A 20506-nucleotide genomic window follows, 5' to 3' on the forward strand; every position below is an offset into this window, starting at 1 on the left:
TAAACGTACAGAAATGAGGCTCCCTTCCTCCATTTTAAATGCCTGATGATGAAATGGTTTTAGACTGTTTCTATTTGGTGGTGATTGAAGCTTCTTGTGGGCAGTGGTGTAAAGTAACTAAGTACGACATTTACTTAAGTAGGCCTACTTTGTAGATTTTGATCATTATTACAAAACATATATTAACCACTTCAGCTTGGTATACATTTAGGCCATTTGAAAATAGCCGATCTACAATGTTACAATGCGTCGCAATCACAGCTTGTAGATCTACTATATTCAGAAGATTAGTATACATTTGAAAACTTGTAAAATGGGACATTCTGCCTAATTACTACTTTCTTCTTTTGGTATTTTAAGTACATTTTGATGCCAATACTTTTGTACTTTGACTCAAATACATTTTGAATTCCATACTTTTACTTGTAACAGTATTTCTACATTGCAGTATTCATACATTTACTTATGTAAAACATTTGAGTACTTTTCCCACCACTGCTTTGTGGGCAAGGGAGAGGATGATACATGTGGCCGTTATCTTTTCCCTTCCACCTGGACCAATGTGGACCATGTGCTGTGTTTAAGAACCACTGACATAGTAGTCTCTCAAGAACAGACTGAGCTCCATTTAAGTGAAAAGGACCTTTTCTTTGACGATGGCTGGCCAGATTGCTGACATAGAAACATAGGTTTTTCAAAAAATCTTTAGAAGGATTCAAAAGACACTTATAGAATCGGGTCAAAATTCTAATTTTCACAATTTTTCAAAAATAGCAGATCTACAAGCTCGCAGTGCCGCACTCGGTGCCGCGCTGCGAGCTTGTATATCTGCTATTTTTCACTGGTTAAAGCATTCGATAATTCTAGGCCTAATATCTGCTATGTTCACACTGGCTCATCCAGATTGGAATTAGATTGGTTTTGACAAATCTGAACGGCAAAGAAACACATTGGAATTAAAAATCTGATTGAACAACATTCCTCCATGTACTGTAGGTGGTATGAAATGCGATTCAGATCATATTTCTACCATTTCAAACCATCTCAGGTCTGATTTATGCTCCATCACATGACGTGTCACTTTGCGTGGCTATTTTCACCATCACACCGCTAAAAAAGAAAAAGGGGCTTTATTGACATGACAGTAGACTGACAGGAGATGGGGAGAGATGGGGAGTGACTCGCAGCAACGGTCGTCGGGATGGGGATTCGAACCTGAGACACACTGTCAAGGCATCAGAGCCTATGTGGCATGCGCCTGGACCAGTAGGCCAGCAGGCACCCCCCGACAGAGTATGTTAAAGCATTACCCACACCTCTGTCATAACGGCCTTACAACAACCAGAGCAGATTACAACGTCTGAATACACTAATCTGATCTGATCGCGTTCAGTGGGAAGTCAGTCCTAAAGATCAGATTTGATAAACTAACCAGTCTGAACAAAGTTTAAAAAGCACCATCATGAATCAGCTGGTTTTGCACCAGAAGCTTCTTCAAAACCTGCCAAAGGTAACCATCAGGACTCAGGAGGGAAGAGAGAAGGGTAGATGAAGGACTGATAGTAAAAACAGAGAGATGTGTTGGGACTCGAGGTGTAAAGCTCTCCACCGCGAGGAATGATGTAACGTTGTAGTTTCATGACTCAAAAAGACTCGAAAAGACTACACCGCGGACCCGACTATGACCCGGGCTTAACAGTACCGGTTGATTTTGTGTCTTAAGGCCTAGTTCAGGGGTCTTCAACAGGGGTTCCGGGACCCCTATGGGTCCCTCAGAGTCACTACAGGGGGGCCTCCAAATCTTTTGAGTGATAGAATAGAATCTTATGTTTCTAATTTTTTATATTAACCACTTGTCCTTATTCTGGGAACTGTAGCCAAAAAATAGCAGATCTACAAGCTCACAACGCCTCGCAGATCGGCCATTTTCAGCAAAGAGTTTTGGTGTAGAGGGGAAAAGAGCAGACTAAGTACAGAGTGAAAGGTCAGGTTTATTAAGTATTGACGGCTCAAGTGGTTAAATATCTGAAAACATGAATCCAAAATACACAGATGATTGTGCCGTCAAACGATGAAACTATATGTATCTATGGAGTTGTGGGGGTCCCTGCTTCATCTCTCTCTCAGTTCATGCTTTCTGCAGCTTGACGTGCATTAATGAAGAACATGCCATCTGCAAACATTACATGGTCATGCTGGTCTCAAACCCCAGTGCTTTGGTGCTGCTGTAAGACTCTAGGCAAACCGGGAAAAACATACCATATCTCTCGTCATAGATTATAGCACACTGGGTGTGAGAAATGTGGTTTCAAATAAAATGTGTTACAATTAGTAGTATTAGTTAGTTAATACTAACAATAATTTATACACTTCTCTCATCAAATATTACTATCTGGGAACCATTACGTCCAATTTATATTTCATCGTACAACTGCATTGCTCACTGAAAAGGACAGATTTCACTTGAACGATTACTTGATCTAATTAAGGCGCTGCTTCCATGTAGGACTTGGACCTTCTGTAGTCTATGACATCAGTATTTACAGTATGTATGATTACATATTTGAGCAAGGTTTTAGCCCGCTCCAACTTCCTTTGACTTCAATTATAAAACATTTAAGTTAAATATTACATCAAAGAATATTATACACATCTGAACAAAATGTGTGGAGGTACAGTAGGTACTTCCTTGGCCTGTGCACAAGACATATCAGTTTGCAGGATTTGTCCCAGACATACAGACCCTTTTCTAGACAACTAGCCTCCTACGGGAGAGTGTTTTCTGCAGTTCTTTCAGTCCGAGTGTATCAAAGGGTGCGTTAGGAAATGCGCACTGGGTGTGTGCTCAGTGTAGTGAGGGCCTAAACCCAACCCTAATCCTAACCTCAGTAAAACTATGCCTAAACCCAACCCTAACCTCAGTAAAACTATGCCTATTATATTGTTTTCTAGATAGATATTCATTTGCATTTGTTATTGCTGTTGATGTACTGACATATTATCTATTTATCTTGTTTATTATTGTGATGTTTTTATTGTAAATCGCTTTGGATTAAAAGCGTCTGCTAAATGCCTAAACTGTAAACTGTAAACTATGCCTAAAACTAACCCTAACCAGACCCGGTGCGCATTTCCGAACGCACCCTTTGATACACTCGGACTGAAAGACCAGCAGAAAACACTCTCCCATCCTCCCACGGTGCCACGCCATAAAACATGTCTTTTCAGGAAGTGATGCAGTCGTGCTGCAAAGAAAGAATTAGGCTTCACGTGCACAGGTGGTTCTGGTGTAAGCAGACCGTTATGAATGCACCTCACCGTACAAGAAGCATGAACCAGGAGTTTTAGTGTCCTGCACACACAGTCAAGTTAGAATGTAGTTAAAATGGAAGGGGCCCGTGTGGATGAATAGTACAAACTGAGGTAATACAGATCATACTTTAGTTTAGAGGCACATGTTTGTTTTTTTTGAAAGGGAGAGCAAGTAAGACAAGTAGAACACAAAGTAGATTTTTTTCCCCTTCTCAATATTGGACAAATGAAAAACAAAGGATTATCAAACTTGAATTGTTTGCCCAAAAAGAATCTCTGTTACAGTTAAGCACGTAAACAATATACTACATCTCTGTATAGGCTATACACTGACTAACGAAACAGTCTGCTGTCATCGGGACATTATAGCCTTAGGGTCATCTTAAAAGGCATCCGACATGGCCTAAAAAAATCAGAACATTGAGAACTTCCTCAAACTGTGTTGAGTCCTCTAAAGCTGCCTCCTCCACCGTTTTTCCTTCGAGTGTGTTTCATTTGAAACTAATGACAAAGTTCAACTTTCATCCACGTCAGGTAGGTGGAAAACGTTCTTATCCACTGGTTTGTTTGTCACCAGATCAGTCCTGCTCTGGCAGAGGTGCTGCATGAGAAAAGTAGACGATGAAGAGAACAAACGTTCTCAAAACCGTTGTCTCTTGGTTTGTTTACGCGTCACTGCAAAGCAACCCCACTGGCTCTATATTACCCCATTTAGGCCTGGGATTATTGAATGCTTTACCTATTGAAAAACAGCAGATATACAAGCTCACAGCGCGGCACCGAGTGCCGTGCTGCTAGCTTGTAGATCTGCTATTTTTGAAAAAGTCGTGAAAATGTGTGCAAATCTTTGAACATGTATTTTTAACGTTTTGTAACTCAGATTTTGCCAAATACTTATAATTTTGGGAGTCCTTCACATGAAAACGTTTTGGGAGTCCTTCACATGAAAAATTTTGAGAACCACTGACATAGAAACATAGGTTTTTCAAAATACACATACCGGTAATAGAATCGGGTCAAAATCGGGTCAAAATTCAAATGTTTACAAATTTTCAAAAATAGCAGATCTACAAGCTCGCTGCGCGGAACCTGTACATCTGCTATTTTTCAATAGTTATAGCATTCAATAATTCTAGGCCCTAAATGGCTCTATTAAGCGTTCCTCTGTCGCTTAGCGAGCTCAGAGTTGCCCACCCCTCCCTTCTCCCTCCGCTTGCCGCCCACCATTCCGCTGCTGCTCTCACCCGCAGACGACTTATCCATCCCGGGCAAACCCAGATGAACCTGGCTTTGCTCGGGTACGACTGAGCCCACCCTGCGGTCCATGTCCACCCACATGGATCCCACCACGGGTGGCTCCAGAGGGGTGTAGCTGAGCAGTGGCTGCAGTTGAGGTTCTATCGGTGTCGGGTGATGCTGCTGCGGGTGGTAGTTCTCTGTATGGTGGACTTGGACTTGGTGTTGGAGGTGGTGAAGGGGTTGCAGTGGCTGCTGGATGGCTTGGAGCTGCTGGTGGTGGTGCTGGTGGTGCTGGTGGTGTTGCTGATGATGATGTTGTTGCAGGTGGTGGTGATGGAGGTGGTGTTGGTGGTACTGCTGGATGATCTGCCGGTCCACGCCGTGGACACACTCCTTGGGCTGGTTCTTGAGGAACTTCTCGAACTTCTTGGACGCCTTCTTGTTTGTCACGAACCATTCCTGTTGAGATGTGACACGGTGGAGTCAAAGCGAACCAGTCAAGATTTACGATTTCTTAAATGTGCTCCTTTAACTCTTTTACCGCTTCGGACGTTCCCAATTTTTGAACCCAGCTCGCTGCCAATACGGCTCGTTCTTTTTTACCTTGTCTGATGACTGTAAGCTGATGAGGGGTCGCGCGGGTGTGTACAGTAAAAACATCTCCCGTAATGCTGCTTTCAAATCTCCACCACACGTAAACATCAATGATATCCAATTCACTTCCTGGCTGTTCTCTGTGGACCTGATCTAGATTGTGCATTTCTATGCTCTGAACGACGGCAAGCGGAGCGGCCCAATTCACACCTATTCTTTTGCATAAGGCTGCCCTCTGCCGCCAGCTTGGCCAAAGTACACACATAATAAATGAAAATTAAAAAAGAATCGTTTGAAAATAATGAATATATCTTTTTCTATAACATCACAAAGGTAAGCTGCTTTTTGCTGGCACCAGCCCCAATAAATAAATAATAAATCTGGCAGTAGAACTGTTAAAAAAGGATACTTTGTGTTATAGGGATTTTTTCTTAAATAGTCATACTTAGAATACCCAGAATCAGGTAAATTCAAGACACTGAATCTTAATTTAATATCAAACGTACCATTTCGCCATTGTCCCACCCTGTGTACCACATTTACCTTCATCTAAACAGGAATGAGTAGTGCGATATTTTGTAATATTTCAATTTTTAAGCATATCTAAAACAGCTACAAAAAGGAGCATGCACCAGGCACGCTAGGAAAACAATGGTGACTGGGACGTGTTTCTAGCCACGCACCAAATCCCCAAAACAGAATGAACCTTTCAGGGGATTCCTTGACATGAAGGAATTCACTTGACAGATCCATCAATATCTGACCCCACACGCGCACACGCACACACGTTAAGAAGATGTTATACATACCTGTGAATGGACAGAGTTAATGTGGTATTTAACTCCACTCTCAGAGTTAAACTCCTTGTTGCAGATGAGACACCTGTATTTCCCAGCCTCAAAGTCCCCCTGGAGTAACGGTACAGGACAGTGAATGAGCAACACACCAGCTATCTATAAAGGCAAGTCATCTTTGTCTTACTCAAAGACCATCTGACTGATCAACTTCAAATGTTGCATGTGTATCGCAGAGGACACTAGGGTTTGTTGGGCTGAGTGGGAAGTCAGTCAGACTGTAAATCCCTACTCTCTTTTAAAACCACTCTGAAAGAAAAAAAGGTGTCTGCAACTCGAAACTGGTAAAAAGACAAAGCCAGTCAATCAACTATTTTAAATAACTGAACAATTCCATCAATATGATAGTAGCCTGGAACGAGACCAATCCGCCTGGGCAAAAAACCGTGCCCTTGGCGAATATGGGTCTGGCCTCTCCCCCAAAATTTGGGGGAACCAATCAGCAGGGCCCAGCATTGGTCTGGTCTAACCAATCGTGTCCAGATAAAAAAAAATTAACCCACCCCTTGGAAATGAAAATTCTGCCCGTGAGTCAGTTTACAGTTTACAGTTTAGGCATTTAGCAGACGCTTTTAATCCAAAGCGACTTACAATAAGCAGATCAAATATCACAATAATAAACAAATGTCAGTACATCAACAGCAATATAACAAATGCAAATGAATATCTATCTAGAAAAACAGTATAATCTGTAAAGAAAATACAATAATAAAAAGGTTTCTAAAACACCTAAAAAACAAATGCTAACTAGCTTCATGTATGGACATTGATTTTCCAGTAGTGCTAAGGGTTTTGGTGGAGTCTGAAAAGGTGAGTCTTCAGTCCTCGGCGAAAGCTAGCGAGTGAAGACTCACCTTTTCAGACTCCACCAAAACCAGACTGAGTCCAGACTAATATCCGATACGCAGTGAGGAATTAGTATGAGCAACGCCAGGCTAATATGATAGGGCCTATATTTTTGTCAGACTGGACAACTACACAGCGCTGATGATGAAGGGAATAACTGTCAAGTCATGTTTTGTTTACGCGAGGAAGAAACTGTCCAGCAGGCCTACTATGAGGAAAACGTAGAATAATATACATTGCTAGAGCGACACAGAAGAACCAGCACTCCAACAAAAAAAACACTCCAATGTCCTCAGTGTTCATTAGTGCTCAGACAAGAACTTGAACTTGGGTAGGTACCCTCACAAAAAACATGCAGTAATCCTGGTCTCTATACTGCCTCCCCCTGGTCAGCCGGGGCGCCTGATGTTGGGGAAAGGAACTGGTTGGAATAACGTGTTCCTTCCACGCACTCGCTGAAAACAGAATTTCTCCCGAGGGATCAAATCGGTCCAAAATATTATTAAATTGAACAATGGCCCCCACTGGTCATCAGACTTCTGTACGTTTATATTAGTGAAGAAAGAGATTCTGACTCTGAGAGTGACAAACATGTCCTACCTTTGTGCAAATTCCAAGATGAGCCTTCAGTCCAGACACGCTGGTGTAGATGCAGCCACAGTCCTGAGGATGGATTAAAGATACTTTTATTTTGTCCTCTGCACAGATTAATGCAGAGGCTTTGAAAAAACTCTTAGGGGCCTGTTTCGATTTTAGACCATCTATGGCACACGGTGGTGCAAGGTGTAAAGCACAGGGCACAAGAACTTTGAAGCCGTGTCCAACTCCAATTTAGCAATTTATTACATTCTCTGGGGGCAAAGTAAGGTGCAAGGTAAGTCTCTGAATTGGTCCTGGGTGCATTTTGGGCGTAACTTGAATGAAACCAATCAGAATTAGGGATGTAACAATACATTTTTACAACGATACGATACCAACATGGTTGGCGATACGATATAGTAACTATTTAGCAAAGAAATTAAATCTGTCTGTTTTTAAGGGAAAAACACTGTGATTCTCTGGCAAATACATGGACATTATATTTCAACATAATATGGACAAACCCGCACCTTGACATGAACACAGAGATTACCTGTACACACATTTATCGATAGACCAAGAGTAGCTCTATGGAATGGAAAAGTAATCAACCCCCTCTTTTTCATTTTCCTTCTTAAAATTGCTAAATATATGGCACAAATACTTAGTTTCCATACAATCAATTATTTGCACTGCAAAACGATTCGATACCAATTATCTGCATTGTCAAACGACACCGATACGATACAAAGCCAAAACAGTAGGATATACTTTTGCATATCGATATAGTAGATTGTTGCAAATTAACATCGATTTCGATTCAAATACTATATCGTTACACCCCTAATCAGAATCTTCTCTCTTGTCTTTTAACACATCTGGTGCCAACCCTGAGTTTCCCGAGTTTGAAAAGGTACCACTACCACCCCTGTGCCAACCCCGAGTTTGGGCCGTTTTTGAAGATTTTTTTTTTTTTTTTTTTTTTTTTCATTTTTTTTTTTCAAAAATATTTTTTGGACCTCCAGAAATGTATTAGGCATGATCGCGATCGCGAAATTGCATGTTTAACCCCCATACCAACCCATTCTTTCAAACATGGCAGCCATGTTTGTTTACATCTGAAGAAAACATAATGGCTGATAAATCATGAATGCCTGAACGGATTTCCAAGAGGATTGTTTTGTTTGAAAGCTGTGAACAGTGTGCACACACGTGGTGCATCATCTAGGCAAGGGGCGCGCACGATCCGTGCACTATAAATTACATGGAAGTCTATGGAGACCATGGCATCGCGGGACATTGGAGAGAAAAAATCACTGCAACATAAGTGTTAAAAGCCAGATGAGCCTGCACCTGTGGCACATTGCCATGTAATTCAATTCCTAACCTGGTTGGGGCACTGGACCTTTCTCTGCAGCTTCACTTCATTCTTCCATTTCCTGAGGACTTCTTGGCTGAAGGCAGGCAGGCTGGGCCGCGTAAACATCAACTGTGTTGGAACAGACAGGAAAACAGGGGTTTGTAATGAAGACGTTTTACTTTGAACTACCGAAAATAGCCGACCTCCAAGCTCACAGCTCACGCTTGGAGGTCGTCTATTTTCACCAAAACCGCATTTATTTTGTTGCTTTTTTATGCCTTTATTTGATAGGACAGTAGACTGACAGGAAATGGGGAGAGAGATGGGGAATGACATGTGGCAAAGGTCGTAAGGATCGGGAATCGAACCTGCGACGCCAGCAGGCATCACAGCCTAGTATGTGGTATGCGCCTGGACCACTAGGCCAGCGGGCGCCCCCCAAAACCGCCCTTTTACAAATCTCAGCCTCTCTAACATTCTCTGCGCGTCACTGTACGAAGGACGTGTTCATCCTCTGACCTTGTGGTCTTCCGGCACCAGGTCAGACTGGAACTTCCTCTTGGGCCAGTCCTTGGGCAGCTCGTTGTTAGCGATCTCAGCCAGGTGGAAGTTGGCCACCTGCGCCGAGGCTCTCTGCACCCTGCCGCTGGCCGTCCTCTCAGGGCTGGCCTCCGTCTCCGTCTTCAGGGCGTCCTCCTCCTCGTTCCGCTGGGGGGTCTGGGTGGCAAGCAGAGAGCAGGGAATAAAGTGTAGACATTTTCAAAATGACTTTTCGACAAAAATGTTAACCCATTTATACCGGGTACGCATTATTAAGTAATATTATTTTATGCTTTAACTTAAAAAAAATTGCAGATCTACAAGCTCACAGCGCTGCGAGCCAGGTGGAGCGTTGTTTTATGTTTTTTTGGCATAAATCAAGGCTATTGACACCGTTTACATCTGAGTGTTGGTTAAAATAATATTGAACCAATGGAAAGTAGTAAAAGGTGCTTGGGACAAAACCTCCTAACTCCACGCTTTCTGCCAAGCCAGCTAACTCCACCCGATTGGCCCTCTCTTTTCATAAATATGTGCTATTGAACACCCTTTACGTCTGTGTGTTGGTTAAAATAATATTGAACCAATTAAAAGTAGTAAAAAGCCCTTCGGTCAAAACCTCCTAACTCCACTTGAGCTCATTTTCCCGAAAATGAACATTTTGGAGTTAAGAGGTTTCGGCCCGACAGCAGAGATATGGAACCAAATGTCCATTTGGACAGAGTTACAGACTTGTACCGTACGGGTCAATTTAGAACCCCCTAAAATCCCTGGAATCCACTTTGAGAACCACTGATTGAGTGCCTGGTGAATCATTTTGTTCATGAAATGCAACAGCAACACTCACAGGAGCGTGCTCTGATCTGAGGTGGTACTCCAGGCCAGCCTTGGACCGGTAGGCCTTGCCACAGTGAGAGCAGTTCAGCACCAGCTTCTCCAGCTCAGACTGAGCTTTACCACACTTCTTCATGTGGTACACGTAGCCCATGATGCTGGTGAACCCAGCACTGCAGCCCTGTGGAGAGGGGGAAACACACACACACACACACACACACACACACACACACACACAGCTTCTTAACTCTTTTACCGCTTTGGACGTTCCCGTTCGCCCCATTTTTCCCGGCGGCGCGATGCCAATTGTACGTTCTTTGGCTCGTTCTTTTGTACCTTGTTTTGATGTCTGTAAACTGATGAGGGGTCGCACGGGTGTGTGCCGTAGAGACAGCTACCGTAAAAGTGCTCTCAAAAACCCACTGGACGTTAGCATCAATGGAGTAACAACACTCTTCCTTGTTATTTTCTCTGGGTCTATTGCTCTGTAGCGATTGAGCTGTCTTGACGGACGGTAGCCTACCGCAGCCATTTCACATTAATTCTTGCATGAGGCTGCCCTCTACTGCTAGTATAGCGAAAGTACACCTATTTAAGGAGAAAAGAAAATAATAATGATGAAAAAAAAAATGAATACATCTTTGTCTATAACATTGCAAAGGTAAGGTGCTTTTGCTGGCACAAAACCCAATAAATAAATAACAACATCTGGCAGTAAAACTGTTAAACATAGAGCTCAACCGATATACCAGCCATTTTTTGACTTTTTTGATGACATCAGAATCAGCAGTTATGACACCTTTGTTTTTACCATTATTTATCCTGCAGTTAGAACGCTAAAGACGCTATTTAATGGAGTGATCAGTAGATGGAGCTTTAACACAAGTACTGTGAACTGCAGCAGCTTTCTCATCTTTTGCCCACACTGTGCGAGATCAAGCCCGTTGAGTGTCTAAGCGGAGTTTTTGGAATTTGGCAGAAGTATCGACCCAAGGAAGTTACGCTGAGGCTTTACGGACCTGTTTATATTTCTTGTGACCCGTTTATATTTCTCGTGCATGAAACCTGTATTGTGACAAAAAAAAAAGAAAAAAAAAGAATAATTCCGGGGGAGTACATATACGACAGAAGTCCAGCCCTATAGACACACTCTGCAGGTTGTACTCCTCAGAGATTAGAAAAGGCTGGGAATCGATTTTAGAAGCCGATACCGATCACCGATCAACTGGAAATCAGTATCTGCCGATACCGGTATTCCTGATTACAGCGTCAAATCCATAAATTCTTCTATTTATTGTGTTACTGTAGCAGCATTTATGTATTTAATGATTCTTCTTACAAAACAATGACATTGTATATTAAGTATAAACATTAGGAGATTGCAGGCTGAGGTCCTTTAGTATCCAATTCAACTTGTAGGAGTTGAAGCTGAGGTTACATTCAGTCCCACAGATAAATATTGTGAAAATAGCTGATCTAGCTTGTAGATCGGCAAAGCCAATAGAGGCAAAGCCGATACCGATCAAAGCCGATAGAGGCATTATCGGCCGATCCCGATCACTCACCGATCAATCGGGACATCTCTATTTTTGAGCCTTTATATAAACACTAAAACATGCTACCAGCACTGTAGACAGGGAACAGAGGACATACAACACAAGTCAGGAGCCAGATTCAAACTATTTGACATCAGTAAACAGCCTGCAGTACCACAAGTGACTGTTACAGTACTTGCCTCTTTAGAGCATTTTAATTTTCCCAGTCTCTTTAGAATTTTCCGCAGTTTTTCTTTAACCTGTTTGTCATCCAGGGCATTGGCATCATCTGGTGAAGGCTAGAGAGAGAAGAAGACACAATTAATCCAAGTTATTATTTTATTATTATTGTTGTTGTTGTAGAGTGCTACAGTTTATAGTCTTGAAAAAGTCATCAGTGGGTTCCCTTGCCAGATTTCCAACGTTTTGTTTTGGTGGTCTGTGCTATAATATCTCAATTGTGAATTTTGAAGCTATTAACTCATCCAGAGCCCAGGACATTAACGGATTAGGGGGTCCAGAGTGCCCCCTCCCGGCCCCATTAACGGCCATTGTCTTATTTTGAAGGCCAGAAGTCTAGACCGGAAGTACTTCCGGTCTGACGTCATCGGATCCTGCGACGGAACCGAACATTGTTTACGTGGTGCCATGCTGGATTGCATAGGAGCGTTTATACATGTGTTTTATAAGCGAGCATCTGCCTCCATCTTCGCTTCTAAAGTGTTGTTTTGAGATAATGGACATTAAAGATGAGATCGGCCGTCCACCTCAATGTTATGGGATGACTATTGTGTGCTCGTGGAGCCGTGATGATGACAAATCAGCGCGGATTTCGTCTCCGGAGCGTCGGCCATTGTACTAGGTATTTTTACTCGCTGTTACAGTAATATATTACTTTTCGCGCGACATCACGCATTCGGCACTATACGTACTCTAGTACTTATCGCGTGACATCACGCGAAAGGCACTAGATGAGTTAAGTGTTTAAAAAAAAAAAGATTTGTCAACCCATTATCGTGTTCATGTGAATATCATAAGCCAATATTTTCTAAAGAGCATGTTTTGTTTTATTTATACCCTCTTTCTTTTCCGACCACATTTGTATATTAAGAAACAGTGGCAACTGCAGGGCTGTCACAATTATTACATAATCGTCTAATCGCAATTATTTGACATAATCGCAATTATTTTGTCATAATCGTCATAATCGTTTACATGTTGATTTTTTTTTATAAATGTTCAAACATTTAAAAAAATAGTGGAAATAGCAGATCTACAAGCTCACTTGTGAGCTTGCAGATTGGCTATTTCCACTATCAATGTTCTTTTTAAAGTGTGAAGTTGTCAAATATGTCAGTAATGTCTTTGTATATTTAGGTTATGTGTCATATCGGCCATGTGCAACTTCAAAGCCTAAAAGCCAAACAGAAATGTAATTGTCAACGACAAATACACAATTAAATCGTTAATCGCTATTATTTGAGTGACAATTAATCGTCAAGTAAAATGTCATAATCGTGACAGCCCTAGGCTTCAGTGATCATTTGAGGGGCAGGCATGCTCTTACCAAGTGGCTGTGGTCTGCCATGACGTGATACTTCATCCCTGTGGAGGATTTGAGCTGTTTCCCACAGTGCTGACAGGTGAACGGTTGCTGCACACAACACATGTACAGTACATGAGTTACACACAACGTACAGTACATGAGTTACACATCAGGTCCAGGCTAGAGGAAGAGATTAACATCACAGGCACACTGTACACACTGTAGTCAAGTTCAAGTTCCATATGTATTTTTGTTTTAGACCAGGGGTCTTCAACAGGGGGTCCGGGACCACTAGGGGGTCCTCAGAGTTACTACAGGGGGTGCTCCAAATCTCTGTGACTTTTTTTATATTAAGCACTTGTACCCTAGCGTCCATATTCGGAGAACTTTAGCCAAAAATAGCAGATCTACAAGCTCACAACGCCTCGCTGAGGCGTTGTGAGCTTGTAGATCGGCTATTTTCGGGTAAAGATGTTTGGTGCTGCTTCATCTCTCTGTCAGCAAAGGGGTCCTTGGCCTGAAAACGCTGAAGACCCCCGTTTTAGACATTCACTAAAATGTAAATGGACCAATGGTGCTCTCAGGAACACGGGTGTAGCAAGTGCGCTGTAGGAAATGAGTCTTCCCTGCTTTCACCGTCATAACGTTAGTAGCACTGAGGGGAAGGTTCTCTACACACCAGCCTGCAGTTCTCCATGTGCTTCTTCAGTCCTTCCACAGTCTTCCTGCTGACGCTTTTACACTTGGGACAATTAACCCTTCCTTTGGCCACGATCTGCAGCTGCCATCGCTCCTCCGGACTACCTGGTCAGCGGACACAGACACACAGCTATCATCGACACAAGTTTACTTGGAATGATGACTTCACCGGTGCATATTCTTGATTTGTTGTTTAAATTCAACAGTGTGGGCGTGTCATTTCATTATTATTTTACTTGATGCTCACAACGTACACTGGGCTCATGGACTGCACATCAAAAACATTTTAAAAAGGTGACCGAGTTGGAAGTGTTCACCAAATACAGCAGAGTATAATGAGGACAAATAGGTAAATCCAAAAATGTATGCTGTTGTACAACATTTCGCCAAGACACAATCTACAATGGACAACAGCATTATCATTTTGACGACTAGACGACTGAGGGAAGCAGCATACAGTTTGAGAACAAGGACTCCTGAGGAGATGCTCTTACAAAGGACAGAATTTGTGGAGAGTTTGTTAGATATTGTTTCAAGATATGTAGGCTTAGAAATTCACAACTAGTGTTACCCCTCTCTCATCCAAAGACAAGTGAGCTCCACTCACCTGGAGGGTAGCTAGGAGGCTCTTTCTTGGTGGAGAAGAGTGGCATTTTCAGCTCCTCAATGGGCTGAGCAGTGGAGGCCTCTGTGGTGTCTCCAAAGTTCACTGGATCTGAGCCTAGTGGGACCACAGTGGAAGCAAACACCTGTGAGTCCAGATAGACTGCTGATCTGTCCATTTAGTGGATGGATTGTGTCATTCATTCAGCTGCGGCTAAAATACATGTTGGTAAGTCCCCTTAAATGTCCTGTCATGGTGCAGAAAGGCTTACACTGAATTGCATCAACATCTTTTGTACTTTTTTACTGCAGTCATTTGTTTCACTGAGTAGTCGTAGTTTAATGTGGACACTATTTTCTTTCTGAGAAAGCAAGCCTGGGATCAGATCTTATCTATTCTTTAAATGCTTAATATATAAACCCTACATACAATGCATTACACTAAATCCACACTAAAGCTGACCCATACAGTAGTAATGTATGCTACTCTTGATAAGACGATGTAAAAACATTGTATGATCACTTGCCACAGTTTCTAGCGTCTGGGGCCTGGGGGAAACTGATGACAGGAGGATTTCTATCCATCTCCACTCTCTGGACCTTCTTCGTGGCCAGGTCTGGGAAGGGAACAAAAATGGAAAAGATTAAAAACATCTAAAATGTACTGTATGTGTAATATGGCTGTCCCCGCATTTCTAAGCAGTCCTTAACTGTTTGAGATACCATCTCTTTTATTTCTCCTGGAATAATAACATTCCCCCAAAAACCATTTAGTAGACATTTATATGCCATTCTAAATTCTACACAACCCCAATTGAACCTTGAGCTGCAGGCAATTACAATACAATGCATGTGATTGATGTGAATGAGTACCAGGTCTCCAGACAGGGTCTTGTCCTCTGCTTGCAGAACTCCAGGACTGATCTTGGCTTCGGGGTGTGTTCCACCCCTGCTCCGGTCCAGAGGGGGCCCGGTCCCTTCCTGGGTCCCTGCCAGGGTTCCACGCCTGATCCTGAGCTCGGTCTCTGCTCGTGGCCCAGGCCTGCTCCGGTGCTCGCTCTCGACCAGCAGCAGCCCAAGCCTGGTCCGCCCCGCCGTGGGTCCCATCTCTCCCTGCCATCCAAGTCTGATCTTGACCCGAGTGTCCCACTCTGTCTCTGCCGTTGTTCCACGCCTGATCCTGGGCTCTGTCTCGACCCGCGGCCCCCCAGGCCTGCTCAGCAGCACCTCTTTCCCTGCTCGTGTTCCAGGACTGCTCCTGGGCCTGGGATCTCGACTCCCTGCTGGGTTCCTGGCCCTGCTGGGGCCACACGTCCTTCCCTACCAGCCTCGGAGGCAGCCTTGCAGTGGGAGCGGTCAGGGCCACCGGGCCAGCGGTCAGGGACACCGGGCCAGCTCCGTTGGCCAGAGCTCCTGATGCCATGACAGAGCAACTGGTGGTCGGGAAGTCCTCGGTTCCAATAGAAATGCTCTGGATCTCATATCTGAGGAGTCAAAAGCAGAACATTACAAACTTGAAAGATGCACTTCTGGGAAACTGCGAGTGTGGTTGCCTTTTCTACACTCTCCCATTCAAGTCACCGGGAATGCTGCTTCCTCATTGGCTAAAAGGGAATCTAGAAATAATAAAGTCGCACTAGTACTGTACGGACTGAGATCATCACTTACCTTTTTCGACCATACGATCTTTTCATCTTTGAAGCATCCTGGGCTTGAGACCCGTCATTCTAAAACATTCAAGTACAGAACTGTTAAGTAGAGTTCCACGGTATGCATAAAGTTAACATATTTTAAATATTAGAAGTGGGAAACGGACAACCATATCCTTATGTTTATATCATTAGCAAAGGTTCTGCTATGAGAATTCAGTGACAACCAAATGAATGAATGGATGCCAGCCAAACAAGGCAAATACAAATTGGCCATGGACAAAAACAACTCTTTGAAAGAAGAATAAGTAAGAACGATAAATCATACATTATACTGTATGTGGGGGTGCTGAGTCATTCTCACCTTAGCTGGTCCGATCACACTTAATTCACAGGCTCTTTCTGGCATTCGTCGGACAACTATAGGGAAGATCAAAGTTAATTTCTTATTATTAAAAACACCATAAATATCAGAATAAAACAGTGACCCCTTCTGTATACATGCATATCTTATAATGGATGCACATGCAACAATCATGACAAGTTCACTGCCCTCTTTTCAATCTCAATCACATCACACTGTTAGGTGCTTCAAGCTCTGAAGATGCTTTGGGGTAGAAAAAAAAATATTTGTGCTGAAACAAGACAGATTTTGTGTGCTGTCAGTTTTCTCTGTTGAGAAATACATTATGTGAAACTGCCTGTTTGTTTGTTTGTTTGTTTTTGTCTTCACCTGAATAAACGCATCGCGGTGAGGCGTTTATTCAAGGGTTTATTCATTCCTAAAAATTAAACACAGAAAGTGTGTGAATTAAAACTAAGCAAGGGCAAGCAGGTGTTAGCTTATACCTGGACATGGCACACCACTTTTCTGTTGAGATTGGACAGATCTTCTCTTCCTTGGCACATACAAAGGTGACATGTCCCCTCCGATGTGTGTGTGGTCCATTGCAGGAGTGGCAGCACACCTCAATGATCACCACTGAAATACAGAACACAAATCATGTAAGATGTTATCGGTTCATGCCTTTGGTCGTCATACTACATCCCCTTCAACACAATTTGGCTAAGAGGTACCTCTGGGGTTCTATTATAGAAACGTTGGGACAGCAACCAGCTGTACATCCATGAAAAAGACAGTGACACATGAAGTTTTAACTCTTACATCAAACTTGTTGCCAGCCACTTCAGAGTCAGTCATCTGCTTTTACCACACATGGCTTCTGGCTTGGTTAGGGAATAAATGCATTTCACTGCCCTATTATTTCAGAGCATTTAACTTCTTGGGACTTGGGTTCTAGAGTGTCATCCTATCTCTACTGATATATAGCTTTTAATGTATGGATTCAAATGTCTTCATGTATTTGCAATAGGATAAGCCACTGGTACAACCTGCTTGACATCATGACATGAGTCTGGATCTTCTAATTACACAACTGAAAACTTATAAACTGACATTTAGCTTCTGATTTACAATTGTTTTCAACCTGCTACAGTAAGCTATTGTCTTTATTATTAGGCCTTCCAGCTTACAAAGATGATCAATAGATATAGACAGCCGATGACGCAAATTGCAGGAGATGTTACGAGATGTTATCAGAATTATGAGATATTATAAATAATAGTACATACACACGGTGTGTGTGTGTGTGTGTGTGTGTGTGTGTGTGTGTGTGTGTGTGTGTGTGTGTGTGTGTGTCAATATAAATTGTAAGACAGAATTCAGTTCCCAGTGATCTGCTCCACAAGGCTAAACACTAAACTTTTCCACAAGCTGGTTTAGAAGGAATGTGTCATTTCTTGTTACACATTTTTTAAGGCCTGCACATTGCAAACAAACCAGCATGTCACGCAATGGGAATTATGGAAGAGGTGTGTGTGTCTGTTGTCGTTGCACATTTAATTTGGACATTTTTCCCATTTAAGGTGTACAGTAGTCTAGAATAGAACATCTCGCCAGGAGGGCGACTGATTGATTGATTGATTGATTGATTGATTGATTGAAGACTTTATTAGAAGTTTGCATAGGAAAAGGTACAGTTTCATGACGGTACAGTTCATTGGTACAAGGTCTACTAAAAGGAGATCCATGAAAAGACTAAGCTTATTTCCACTGGAAACCATTGAAGTATCTCATATAACATTGAATGACAGACAAATAACGTTATTACAAGCAACGTTATTACTGTTCAGTTGAATGAGTACAACAACACACGGGCTCATTTGTGCTTTAAAGTCCAACAATAAATTGTTGAGACCACAGCCGCTTTGAAGAGCAGCAGAACGGGCTCCACCACCATCATTATCCGCGGATAGCCGCACAAAAGCGGTCGCTTTTTGCCTTCAACCCCGCGACACCGAAAAACAGACGTCCGACTAGAACTGTACAGATTTTAGCTGCATTTTTGACATTATGTGACGGGCGCGCCGTGCATTCATTCACACCACCATTCACACCCATCAGCCGCGCCACAGTTGAGATTGTGCGGGCGTGATTTCGATAGTTTATCTATCAGATCACGGGCAGGTTGTTTAAAACAAATGTGTTGCGATCGGAGTGGACCCTACCATACTGTGTACACTCCCCTCTGCAAGGTTAGCCTCCATATCTTCCCCAGCTATTCCTCCTCCTCCTCCTTCGCCTTTCCCCCGGCAGTGATACGACTGCATCCCCAATAATGTGCACTCGTTAAGGGGCCAACATCACGGGACCGAGTCGGGGAAATAAATATCATATCCACCCCGGACAAAAGCTACAGTCTTTCTCAAAAATGGTATTTGTGTCTCTCATCACCACAACAACACACCAGGCTTCAACATCACCATAAATTCAACCGTGAAGCTACTTCACAACATGACGTCATCTCGTGGACCCGCCCCTCCTGGCCTCCTCGCGGCCTATTCGCCACGTCTCAGTCCCATAGCCCAGAGGGACCGTGGGTCGCGCTGTGATTGGCTGAGCGTAGTTTAGCAAACAAAGGTACTTTTACAGTCTCGTTTGATTAATCTAGCTTTGCATTTCCATAAACGTGTCTATTGTAGCTAAGGCTAAGTTATCTATGAGTTTAGAACATATATATTATAATGTATAATAAATAACTCTATAGAACTGTGAAAGGGGCGGGTACTATAGGGCATGCAGTGGGCGTGGTTTACTAGTGCCACTAAAACATCTCCCTTTCAATTTCCCATAAACTTTTACAAACATGTTTAGGCTACATCAATGATCAATTAAGCCTAGAATCAAGCCATCAAAGATACTGGTGAATTATTATATGAATATTTAATTATACTAGAAGCTGGGCCGCCCGTCTAGTCGGCGACCTGGCCAACTCGGGAACGATGTAAATAGGGAATGAATGCCCCGCCCTTTAATGCAAACCCCATTATACCTGTTGTCATAGGACCCGTTTTGACCATCTGTTTGCCTGTGTCCATTTATGCCCATATATGGAGATATCTGTATCTATCTGTCGATATATCTGTCCATATATGGAGATCACTGCAGATATAGTTCTGGGTCCATTTTATGCCCATATATGCCCATATATGGAGATATCTGTCTATTTGCGTCCATTTTATGCCCATATATGGAGATCTCTGTATCTGTCTGTCTGTGTCCCTTTATGCCCGTATATGGAGATCTTTGTGATTCTGCGTACATTTTATGCCCATATATGCCATATATGGAGATATCTGTTTATCTGCGTCCATCTTATGCCCATATATGAGATCTCTGTTGCTTTTTGTTTGTTTCTTCTTTAAGCAGAATACGCAGCCTGCTTAAATCTGCATCATTCAAGTCATCCTCCCAGTCCCACGCTTTGTTGCTTGTCTTATGTTTGTCTTTGTTTCTTTTATTTTCTTTTTCTTTTTTGGAGCAGACCCCATGAATGCCCCACCCTTTAATGCAAACCCCAATATACCTGTTGTCATAGGTCCCGTTTTGACCATCTGTTTGCCTTTGTCCCCTTATGCCCATATATGGAGATCTCTGCACACACAGTACCGGTTGCTGAAAACTCTGATGTCAGACGCACGTGCCGGTGGGAAGAACGGTTCTCGAGATACGCGGATTACATACATACATACACATTCACAGAGATTTTTTGTTGACTCATGTGGCGTACGTGATGTCAGAGCCTTTTATGAAGTGATGTCACAATGAGTCAGCGCTTGCGCCGATTTCCTCCGGAACAGCCTGATGTCAACAATCAGCTCCGCATAAGGAGATTCCGAACGTTTCGCGCCGGTTTCGGAAAACCGTGAGTCGGGTCGGGTCGAGGCCCGGCACTGCACTCCGCGCGGCGGCGGGG

At 42.9% G+C, this 20506-nt stretch overlaps 2 protein-coding genes across 2 annotated transcripts; both read right to left on the bottom strand.

The window, feature by feature from the left end:
* Nucleotides 1-4464: 4464 nt before the first annotated feature.
* On the bottom strand, nucleotides 4465-14607 carry znf512 (zinc finger protein 512; the record flags this gene model as incomplete). The annotated part of the gene is made up of 10 exons (XM_080745061.1): nucleotides 14546-14607; nucleotides 13919-14043; nucleotides 13261-13347; nucleotides 11894-11992; nucleotides 10172-10339; nucleotides 9304-9501; nucleotides 8812-8913; nucleotides 7446-7508; nucleotides 5955-6053; nucleotides 4465-5010 (listed from the first exon to the last, which is right to left on the bottom strand). Exons 1-10 carry the CDS (start codon nucleotides 14589-14591, stop codon nucleotides 4465-4467), a joined length of 1533 nt encoding a protein of 510 aa, XP_080601187.1. The 5' UTR covers nucleotides 14592-14607.
* A 453-nt stretch (nucleotides 14608-15060) lies between these two features.
* On the bottom strand, nucleotides 15061-18980 carry LOC308301169 (uncharacterized protein; the record flags this gene model as incomplete). The annotated part of the gene is made up of 6 exons (XM_080745062.1): nucleotides 18759-18980; nucleotides 17040-17172; nucleotides 16555-16610; nucleotides 16210-16268; nucleotides 15415-16025; nucleotides 15061-15158 (listed from the first exon to the last, which is right to left on the bottom strand). Exons 2-6 carry the CDS (start codon nucleotides 17137-17139, stop codon nucleotides 15061-15063), a joined length of 924 nt encoding a protein of 307 aa, XP_080601188.1. The 5' UTR covers nucleotides 17140-17172; nucleotides 18759-18980.
* Between the last annotated feature and the right edge of the window lie 1526 nt (nucleotides 18981-20506).

The sequence above is a fragment of the Nannobrachium achirus genome, assembly GCF_963921795.1.
Source record: "Nannobrachium achirus genome assembly, chromosome: 16".
Lineage (NCBI taxonomy): Eukaryota > Metazoa > Chordata > Actinopteri > Myctophiformes > Myctophidae > Nannobrachium > Nannobrachium achirus.